Source organism: Cupressus sempervirens, chromosome 5 (assembly GCF_028749045.1).
Source record: "Cupressus sempervirens isolate cs-2001-9-10 chromosome 5, ASM2874904v1, whole genome shotgun sequence".
NCBI classification, from domain to species: Eukaryota; Viridiplantae; Streptophyta; class Pinopsida; order Cupressales; family Cupressaceae; genus Cupressus; species Cupressus sempervirens.
In genome coordinates this window covers 458422691-458434449 of record NC_143122.1, presented here as the reverse complement: position 1 = coordinate 458434449, position 11759 = coordinate 458422691, and the positions used below count along the sequence as shown (strand labels likewise).

The 11759-nt window shown below is 32.6% G+C and overlaps 1 protein-coding gene across 1 annotated transcript; it reads right to left on the bottom strand.

Moving 5' to 3' along the window:
* Nucleotides 1-2729: 2729 nt before the first annotated feature.
* On the bottom strand, nucleotides 2730-3448 carry LOC149556756 (uncharacterized). Its single transcript, XM_089785915.1, has one exon. It carries the CDS (start codon nucleotides 3326-3328, stop codon nucleotides 2762-2764), a length of 567 nt encoding a protein of 188 aa, XP_089642041.1. The 5' UTR covers nucleotides 3329-3448; the 3' UTR covers nucleotides 2730-2761.
* Between the last annotated feature and the right edge of the window lie 8311 nt (nucleotides 3449-11759).

The following is an 11759-nucleotide window of genomic DNA, read 5'->3' as shown; positions in this document are numbered from 1 at the left end:
TCAATATCTTTTCGACTATCCTCTGCTCTTAATAGTCTTCTCCATTTGACTTCAGCTGTTTAATCACATTGGAGGTCCTTGAACTGAAATCTGCAACTGTTTCATTTTCTTTCATTTGAAGGTTCTCAAACTCCCTCCTTATATTCTGTAGCTTTACTATGCGGACTTTATTAGTCCCCTTGAAGTTTGTCTCAAGGATATCCCAAGCTTCCTTTGCATAATTTTCTGCTGCAATCTTTGGGAATACTGTCTATGTCATTGCTGCCTCAATAAGACTTAATGCCTTAACATCCTTCCTCCTTGACTCTTTCAAATGAGTCTTTTGATTATTTGTGAGGGCAGCATACTGAGCTGGGTCTGTCACATCATTGAACCCATTAACTACAAAATTTCACAAATCATTAGCAACCATTATGGTCTTCATTTTCTTTGCCCATGTATCATAATTTTGTCCATTGAATGATGGTGGTTTCTGCCATATCTTTCCTGCATCTCTTGCCATGATAAATATCCAAAGAAAATTTTCCCTATCTCACTTTGGATGTGGGGCCTCAAAGCTCTGATACCATGTGAGAAATAATCACAACCTTAAAAATTCTAAACCTAAACCTAAAAATTTGCACGACAACAACTATTATCGAGTGACAGTATTTGCTCAGTAGCCAATGAAACTAAGTGGCACGAGAGTTTATCGAGTGAGCTTGGTAAATGAAGGGCAACTCGGTAAACACTAGATACCGAGTGAGGTCAGTAGATGAATAATCAACTTTGTAAATGAAGAACTTGGTAGACACTGTAGGGTGTGATTACCGAGTGAACTCGGTAGACAATGCGATTATCGAGTGAACTCAGTAGCCACTAGAGAATGGAGCTTGGTAGATAAAGATACCGAGTGAACTCGTTAGAGATAGCAAAGATAAGATCTTTTAACAAGACTTCACCGAGTGAAGATTTATAAAGTGAACAACTTTCACCATTAAAACTAGAAATCCAGAACTTGAAGCTTCCAAATAAAACTTTTCAAATGCAATGAATAGAAGGAGACAAATGGATTCAAGTATGCTTGCTTACTTTACTATTCAACTTGGATTAAATCATTACAAAATCTGGGAGCATTCGACTTCAACCAGAAAACCTTAAAATAACCCCAAAACTTCAAACTTACAGCTCTAATGGTTGCATACTACAATGCCTGGAGCAATCACTGCTTCAATAGGTTGAGTCAAACAAATAATAAACTTACAGAATGACTAGAGAAGAAACACGTGCAACTACAGGCACGAAATGAACTTCCTTTTCTCTGCACTTTGATGACTGGATCTGCTGATCACTTTCTCTGCAACTTCTCTCTACTTTGCAACTTCAACTTTTTCTCTCTGTCTTATAGTCTAATGGAATAGAACATTCCTTTTTGTCTTCTACCAAAAATTTTTTCCCCCTCATTTCTGAATTTGAAAACTCACCTACCTATGATAAATGTTTATGACTATTCTGCAATCCATCAGGGGTGGTAGGTGGGCGTTTGGCTCTACAAATAAACAACAACCGCATTAAATATTTCAATAGAAATTGGACCATCAAACGAATTCCACGAAATATTCAAATATTGCAAGTTTGTGCAACTTGATAGAGCAATTGGGATTTTACCTAAAAAGTTGTTCTCAGACACATCTATATCTTGGACCATCGCCATACTGCTAATTTCCAAAAGAGAACCTTGAAATGAATTTCCGGAAATGTTGAAATAAAATTGGAGATTTTTATGACCTAATTCTGGGGGTATATTTCCTCTTAGCTTGTTTTGAGACAAGTCCACTAGCTCCAATGTTGGACAACTTCCTAAACTAACAAATATTGTTCCTGATAGTTGATTGCGATCAAGATGAAGATGTCTTAGTTTTGGGAGGCTACTAAGACTATCTGAAATCTACCCTGAAAGCATGTTTTGACTTAGGTCTAACAACCCAAGACTTTTTATCTGCCCCAAACTTTTTGGAATACTTCCATTTAAAAAGTTTTGGTCTAGATATAATCTTTCAAGATGTTGAAGTTTACTGAACGAGGATGGAATAGTTCCTTTGAAACAATTGCCAGATAAGGCTAAGGTTGAAAGCATCGTGAGATTACTAATGCCACTTGGTATGCTTCCTTCAATTTTATTAGAAAATAATAGCAAATTGGAAGGTTTGTTTGATAGCTGACTAAAAGAAGAGGGTAAAATGCCAGTTAGGTAATTAAAAGATAGCTGTATGTGCTCTAAAAAGGAGCAATTAACCAAGGTTGTTAGAACAGATAAATCACCACTTTTGCTTACAAGATGATTATCTACTAAACCAAGCCATACAAGTTGGGGTAAGTTGCCAAACTCCAAGGGAATTGTGCCACTGAATTGGTTACTTGAGAAATCAAGATTTAGAAGTTTAGTGCAATTAGAGAGGGAACTTGGGATTTCTCCAGTGAGTTGGTTTTTCCACAATAACAGTTGTTGCAACTCTGATAATTTGCTAAATTGCCAAGGAATGGGACCAGTTGACTGATTCTCATAGAACGTCAAATTTTGGAGAAGAGTGCAATTGGAAAGGGCAGCAGGAATCATTCCTCTCAAGTTGTTCGCATGAAGAAAAAGCTGACCAAGTTGAGTAAGAATACCCAATAAATGGGAATGTTGCCATGAAGTCTACTGTCATCCAATTCCAAAGACGTTAAAGAAGACAAGTTTCCTAGGGAGGGTGGGATTGAATCTCAGTCGGTTTCCTCCTAATTAAAGGATTTCCAAATATGAAAGAAAACCAAGTTGAGAGGGAATGCTACCGCCGAGATGGTTATCTGACAAACTGAGAGTTTTTAAAGGTTGACAGTCCACTCGAGTGGACGGAATGAAACCTGTCAAGTTGTTTACATTAAGCACAAGCACACCCAGTTGAGTAAGCATTCCCAATTGAATAGGAATGCTACCACTTAGTCTGTTTAACCCCAAATCTAAATATGATAAGAAGGAGGGATTTCCTAGAGAAGATGGGATTGTGCCTGTTAATTGATTTCCCCCTAAATAGAGGGTTTCTAAATCTGAAAGAAGGCCAAGCTGGGAGGGAATGTTACCACTGAGAAGGTTCCCAGACAAATAGAGATCTGTGAAATACTGGCAATCTCCCAGAGTGGGTGGAATGGAGCCTGTTAAGTTGTTATTATCAAGCATAAGCACTCTGAGTTCAATAAGATTGTCCAACTCAACAGGAATTCCACCATAGAGATTATTTTCGTCCAAATTCAAGTTGGTTAAATAGGCGAGGTTTCCATGGAAAGGAGAGATAGGGCCAAGCAAAGACATACCCGTGAGTTTTAAAGAAACCACATGCTGTTGACGAGAAGAGCAGACAACGCCGGTCCAATTGCAGAGGGAATAATGGGGAAACCAATCTTGCAAGGAACTTTGGGAATCGAGGGAAAGTAAATGCTTGAAATCTAGTAGAGCTTCTTGATCAGAGTAATAAGAACGAATAGAAGATGACAGGAAGGTAGGACAGAGAGAAATAGGACACAAACTAAGACCATCTTCATTTTCATTTTCATCTGTGTTGAGAATAGGAACAAGTAACCGAGCCTATGTGTTGTCTTCAGGCTCTTGCAAATCTTATTAATAAGCTTGGAAACCATGGGTTACAGTGAGGAGTGTTCTGTTTTTGCCGGCCACTTGCAGGGCAAAGTCTTCAAGGTCAATTGTCAGTTTCTGAACAGCACAAGGAAATGGCGGGGAAAAGGGCGAAGTGTTTACTGTAGTCAGAAAAATGTGGTCATCATCTTCCTTTAATCACATTGTCAATCTTGATTTCATATATTCGGCAGAGACTGAGACATTGCAGCTACCCATAGACAAATTTTGGATAACTCGAAGATTGGGGTGATGATGAGGATATATAATATGGCACTTTGTCAGCGTGCAAACAAATATGTATTGCACATAGTCAAATTGAATATCTGGCTTGCATAAACTACTAATGCAAGTCTTCAAGTGCTCAGCTGAGTTGCACCAACTTAGGTTGAATATCTGGCTTCGATAAAAGAAGAAATTTAAGTATTCGACCGCATTGCTGCCTTACACCAAGCAAAAGTTTAAGTAGTCAATTCATTATAGTTGGCTTACATCTAGCAAATATATGGAAGTCAGTTCAATAACTAGCTTGCACCAAGTATTTAAATACTTGCTTTCTGAATTCTAACAAAATATTTTTGTACTTGTATTTTGAAATAATATATAGAATGGAAGAAGATAATCAATTGTGATACTATTGAGTCAAACTCATTGATCCATGTTTTACGGTTAGTAGTTTACACAAACCCATCTCTCATGATAATAAATAGTACACTTAACAGTCATTGGATATAGGAGATGCTCACATAGGTTTATCAATGTCAATCATATTTTTATATTTATGGTTAGGAAATGTATGTTTTGAACTTCATGATTAAGTGGGCGTGTTTACAAAATAATTGAATAGAAATAGGTTTATTAATGGATAGTAATTTATTTATTATGGGAAAAATGTAATTAGAGGTTCAACCATTAAAAGATTTTTTAATGGAAAACTTTTTTGAGTTAGAATCTCTTAAATCGTTTAACTTAAACATGTCAATAGTTTATGTCTTTTGTAAATTCTGATCTCATAGACTTTTTATTCTGATATCCTACCTTGAAATTATTGATCCTTACTGTATAAAGCTTCCTCATCTTTCAATGGCAAATTGGTTGTTGTGAATGTTATCATTTGTTCAATAGGTAATATGCATGTGATGAGAATTGTAGAATATATAACTTGCTATGATAAAGAAAAAGCTACAAATCATAAATTGTAAAGTAACTGGCTTATAGTAATGACAAAGGTAATATTTCCTATAAAAGAAGTTATCTTTATAACAAGAGCTCTTGAGAGCTTGAGTCCCTACCTTTTGGTACTAGTGAAAGATATTATAAATTTTTGTAACAATAAAAATTGAATAAAGAAAGAAAAAAGGTTAATAACCACATTAATTATTTTAATTTTTGAATAATTTAATTCATAAGAAATTGATGGAATGAAAATATTATCAATATAATAAACTTTTTCTTTTCTTTTTTTACTAGATATTTCTTTACTTCAAATATTAAAATAAAAAATAATCTTTTAATACATAGTTTAATGGAACCTCCTCGTCTGTTTCGTCATTAGCAAATTTATAAGTAAAATGAAATTTACATTTTAATTACAAAGAAAAGAAAATTCATATATATATATATATATATAAACATTTGATTAAACTTAAAATTACATCAATTGACTAAAGATAACTCATAATATATACTATATTTACAAATTATTTATATTTTATGAATTATATTAAATAGTCTAAATATATCTAAAAATATGTTTATAATATTGAACTAAATTATTAATTGAACATAAATATATTTTAATAATAATATGAAATCAAATAGCCAAGAGTTCTTTTAGTATTTATAAATAATTCTTTTGTATTTGATTCTTCACAATCAAATACAAAAGTAGATATAAAAAGCATAATTCTAACAAAATATCCTTCATCTAAAATGAAAGCATGCATTAACTATATGTCAGAAGGAAGTTTTTTTAATTATGGAGGAAACATAAGAGGGACGATAATGCTGATATGTACTAATTAATTGCTGGCCCATTAATTTTTACTGACATCATGACCTTCTTCTCATAGATTTTTGCCAAACTTAGCCATCTGTCTACTTAAATTTTTGTCCAATTTTAATTTTGTGAAAATCAATTTATCCCCAGCAAATTTACCTTAGCCCAATCAAAAAATTAGAAATGACATTCAATAATTCAATTTTTAAATAGGATTTTAGAAGTTCTGAAATGTAATGCTTGATTTGCCAAGAAAAATTAATTGAAAGGGGTCAATTGAAAACAATAGTTCCCTGCCTTTTAGGACTAATAAGAGACGGGAAGCTTATTTTCTCTTACATGCAACTATCTATATCATATTTACATTTCTACTCGATGTCTATATGCTCGTGTCATAAAAAAACATTGTAGTGTATTGGCTTAAATTTTGATATTAAAAAATATTGTTGTGAATGAACATGATGTATTATTGATCTATTGAATCCCAAGATCTTTTTTCACCGTACTTTTGGAATGTCAATGTATAGAAAAAGCAAATGTTGATGATTACCTTCGAGGAGTGTCATAGACTATAGTCTTGTTCAACCAAACCTGTAAGATCTAATTTAGTGGTTCTAGAATGGGGATTGAAGACTTAGACAAATAATTGCATAATATGCTAATTAATGTGTCACTAATGATAGGATACAACTCTCTAAATATATTATTATCTAGGTACTAATGTGCAATGTTGGGTTCAAACCTAAGATTCTCTTTCTTTTAAAATTAGGGGACATAAATGTTGTGTCATTATTTTACTTCTTATTCTCAATTGATTGGCTAGACCTTTGGTTCTTGATATTCACAAATAAAACTCTCTATATGAAACTTGATTATCATGATGCCTAAAATTAATTTCAAATAAATAAATCTCTAACAAGTCCAACAATTGGTTACTTTGAAATAATTAGTGATATATAACTATACAGATTCATGAGCAAAGCTTTATGACATAAGGGTGTATGGTATAAATCAACATCTATATATTGCAATATCAATGTCATTTTATATCCTTGCTAAGGATTAAAACTATGAGCAATAAATAAATTCAATGCAACATATTGTGTATTTTCAATAACATTCAATATTTTTGTGCTTGCCTTGTATTTTTTTTAAGAATTTCATAAACTATAAAAGTAGTAATTAAATTAGAAGCAATAATCAATAAGAAGAAAAAATGAATACAAATAATGTCAAAACTAAACAATATAGATATGCATTTTTAAAAAAAATTATTAATATTTTTAATCTTTATGTGTTTTTGGTTTAGAGTGTGTATTATCCATCATCAAGATGAGAGTGATCTATATTGTTTGATGCTAAGGTTATTTGTATCAATTTTTTTAATTTGTTAGTTATTGCTTCTAAAATAATTACCATTTTTATAATTAATTCGAAAGATGTATGAAATTCTTTAAAAAAATACAAGGTAAGCACAAAAATATTGAACGGTATTGAAAATACAAAATATGTTGCATTGGAACTTTGATGACATTTTTTTTTGGACTAGTAAGAGGCTGAAGCCAAGATTAATTATTAACACTTATTTTTAATTTCCAAATTATATAGCTTTTGTCTTTATATTGCTTGTGAATATAACTTGATAATTAAACTTGGCTATGAGTTATTAGAACAAAAAAGTATGCTTCATAATAAAAAATGAATCTGATCTCCTATTAACTTTAATTTTAAAATCAAATATTATATAAGGAAAAGTATTAAATAACTGAGAAAAAGTCACTTATTAACATTAAACTTTATGTAGAGGACTTCTCTTTCACAACTACTATTATTCATTTTAGGGGATTTTGGCCTTCTCCGTTAGATCTACATGCTTGGATATCCAAATATTGGGAGCGTATCATCTTAGATTTAGTTTAGATTTACCCTATGGTAAGGGTTTTTTAATTGTGAAATTTTCTACCATTGAAGATAGAAATGTAATCTTGTGTCGTGGTTTCTCTTGGGAGGAGAGGTTCCCCTTGATGGCTAAACTTTGGTCTAAAGATTTTGACCCATCGATGGAATCCTTTAATAAAATTCCTCTTTGGGTAAAGTTGTTGAATCTTTCCCTTCACTTATGATTGAATTTAGTATTGGAGGCTATGGGGGAGGCCCTCAGGGACTTCTTGTTGGTTGATATTGCATCTTCCAATGTGTATCAGATGATGTATGCTTACATTCTTGTGGATATTGACGTTTCCAAGGGGCTCCCTGGAATGATTAGGTTGGCCTCTCCAAAAGTCTCTTGGATTCAACTTCTTGATTATAAGGTGTTCCCTTTAGATGTGAGAAATGCCATAAGACTGGCCATCTCACTACGAGATGCTCCTTTGAAAAGGTTAGATCCAAGAAATCACCTTCTTGGTGGTTGGCGGTTTCAGATGATCACTACATGGTTAAAAAAAAATTCACTGTTGAGGATGGGTTAGTAAGCTCTTCTAAGTATTCTTTGGTGGAGGATTCTATTGTTGTCTTTGATGTTTCAAATGATGTCCCTATGGTGGTGACCAAGAATGTTGCAATAGTCCCTTCTTTGGATGTTGTAACTGTTGATTCGAATGTTGCCCCTCTTGCGGTTCAATCTCAGGATGGTGTTGCTCTCCCTTCTATTGCTATGGTCTAGAAATCGTGTGGTGGTGTTGTTTCTTCTCCTATTGTGAGGGTGTTGGGGGTTGGTTGCATAGTTGTTGTCCTTGAGTGGAAGAAGGTTGCTGGGAAGGTGGAGGATGGATGGACAATAGTAAAAGGAAAAAAGGTCAAGCTCTTAAATTCTTCTTTTGATATGTCTTTATGTTCTCAAAAGATGAGACCAAAATGTAAACCTTGAGGCTTGGTTTTGTATAAGGTTTTGGGTCCTTTCAAAACTTGTTGCTCGCTTGTTCTTTTAGATGCTTCCCCTTTTTGTTTGGCTCTCCTGGCCTTTTTGGCCCATTGTTTCTTTGTAGTTTCTCATGGTTTAGGATTTATTTCATATTTCTTTTGTAACCATGGGGTTTCAGGCACTCGTTCAAAACCTATTTTGGTGGCTGAAGTGTATTGTGTTATCTGTGAGGCCACCCTGGTCACCTAATTTTGGTTGGTGACCTATTTCACCCTTGGGTTATTGTATCTTTTGTTCGGGCTCCATTGAAAATATTTTGATATGTAAAGGGTTTCATGCACCCTTCAAAACCTATTTTCCTTAATCAAAAACATTAAACTTTAAATTTAACATGTTTATTTTGTCAATAAAAGTTCTAAGCCAATATCGCTTCAAGAACAAGTGTCTAACTTATACTTATCATATTAGCTTGTCTTATTAGAATCTCTTCTCCATCTACTCCTTTGTTAGCAAGATTATTTGCTTCTCTATTACCTTCCCTATAAATATGTTTTATGGTTATTTATTTGAATTGATTTGCAATAGTTTGGGCATATTTAAGTTTAGAATTAAGGATCATGTTTGGGGTCTCTCTTTTTATTAACACATTTAGGATAATTTGCGAGTCTCATTCAATAACTAATTTTTTAATACCTATCTCTCTACTTAGAGTTAATCCTTCTATTAGAGCCTCTAATTCAGCTAAGTTATTAGACATTACTCATATAAGTTTGGTGCATGTAATTAGGCATGAACAATTATCTAAACTAATAATACATCCTAAGCTTGCTGGTCCTAGATTACCTCTAGAGGCCTCATCAAAATTTAACTTTGATCATCTTGTAGGAGGAAGCTCCCATTTACATTATTTCATAGCGATCTTGCGAGATTTTGTGTATATCATTGGTGGATTAATTAGTTTAAACCAATTTTTATGCATATCTACATCCTATTCTAAAAATGAACCTTCCTCCTTATAAAAGTTTATGAGATTATTGTTAGCTAAGTCGATAATACAAGCCCCAAATTTATTAAAAAAAAGATGTTTGATCTATCTTTTCATTACCAAAATATCTTCTTTTCCTTTCTTTCCATATTCCTCCTAGGAGTATTGAAGGGGATTTTTTTATAAATTACTATAAACCCTAGAAAAATCATGTTTCAACCAACTTTTAAAAAGAAAAGAAAAGGTTATCAGAGAGTGTGGTTTACCAATTTAATTTCTTACATAACCAATACCAACAATTCTTAGCAAAGAAACAATCATAAAGCAAGTGTTTAGAAGTCTCAAATTCTTTTTGCAAAGTGGGCATTTAGATGGTCCTTCAAAACCCATCTTGGTAAACCTATATGTTGTTAGAATTCTATTTTGAAAAGAAACCCAGAGGAAAACATCTACTTTTGGAAGCCATGTTAGATTCCAACATAGATGTAGAGGGATGTCAATCTTATCCCATTGTTAAGAATTTATTATCTTTTCATGCCCTAGTTTGACTTTATAATTTCCATCTTTTGAGGCTCCCCAAATTAATTTAGCTTTCTTCTTTATATGATTTGTATGTCTACTTTTTAAAAATTGTTTAAAAGTGTACTTTTCTTGTGAAGTATCATTAATTTTAATTCTATAATCACTTACATTCTTATTCCACATAACTGAAAGAGTATTTTTTATGTTTATAGGTAGAAATACACTATCAAGTGAAGGGAGCCCATCCCATGAATCTTCTCAAAATAAAACATCCTACCCTAAATCGATATCCCAAGTTAAGTTATCAACTATTAATGAGCAACAGTTTAACATAAAGTTCCAAATTCTTGAATCTTTTGGAGGGATTTTAGTTCTGAATAAAGATAAAGGATTATTATTGTTTAAATATTTATAATATAATTTTTTGGCCCATTTACTATTTTGTTCTTTAAAAACTCTCTAAATAAGTTTTGCCCCTAATGCCTCATTTTGCCAACTCAAATTTTTTATACCTAGGCCTCCAAATTATTTAGGTCTACATATTTTTTCCTATTTTAACAAAGCTTGTTTTTACTTGTCTCTAGAACCTTGGCAGAAGAGGTTTTTAACTTTAAAGTCTAGTTTCCTTTTACACCTTTGGGTATAGGAAGGCATGCCAATTGATATGTGGGGATGGTCAAAAGTAATTCTTTAATCATAGTTATTCTACCATCTTTCGTTAATCATTTCCCTTTCTAACTTTCCATTTTTTTATCCAATTTTTCTAAAATTGTATCCCAAACTTTACTTTCTATAATGCCTTCAAGTTGAATACCAAGGTATTTGCATGGAAATATTCCTTTTTTTAATTCCATTACTCTACAAAATTCTCTCCCCACGTCCTCTTTGCTATGAATAAAGAGAATCTATAATTTTTTAGTATTTTTTTTTTGACATGATGCTTTCATATAATTATTTATCATTTACTTCAAATTTTGAGCTTCTTCCAAAGTGCTTTCTCTTGGTAGGATTGTATCATCTATAAATTGCTAATGTATTATTTTAGGGACCTCCTCTATTATTGCGGCTCCTTTAATTTTCCTCTTAATTTGAGCCTTTATTATAGCTCTACCAAAAAATTCTACCATAATAATGAAAAGAAAATGCGATATAGGATCCCCTTGTCTTATTCATCTAGATATACTAAAACAACCTTCAGGGGTACCATTTATGAGAAGGGATATTTTTGGTGTCAAAATGCAATTATATATTAAGTTGATCCATTGATGAGAGAACCCAAAAGCTTCGAGTATTTTATATAAGAATCTCTAATCCACTTTGTTGTAGGATTTTTGGATATCTAACTTCATTAGTATACAAGATTCCTTATTAATTTGTACAGAATGAATCAATTCTTGGATTATGATAGTACCATCTAGAATAAACCCACTACGAACAAAACCTGTATGTTCCTTTGAAATGAGCTTTGGTAGAACTTTTTAAAGTCTATTAGCTAGTGCTTTTGAGAATATTTTGTAAATAGTATTACATAAGGCTATGGGCCTAAAATCTCCTAGATTCATATGTTTTGTTTTCTTTGGAATTAACGATAGGAATGTATTGTTAATTTTAGTTAGAAGGGATGGAGAATTCCTAGTTGCCTCAACAGCCTTCCAAAGGTCATCTCCAAAAATATCCCAACACTCTTGAAAGAAAAATACTTGAATACCATCAGGGCCTAGCGATTTATTAGGATTAAGTT

Bases quoted from the DNA above. Each gene is read 5' to 3' on its own strand.
- LOC149556756 (XM_089785915.1), bottom strand. From the start codon at position 3,328: ATGTCTTTGCTTGGCCCTATCTCTCCTTTCCATGGAAACCTCGCCTAT.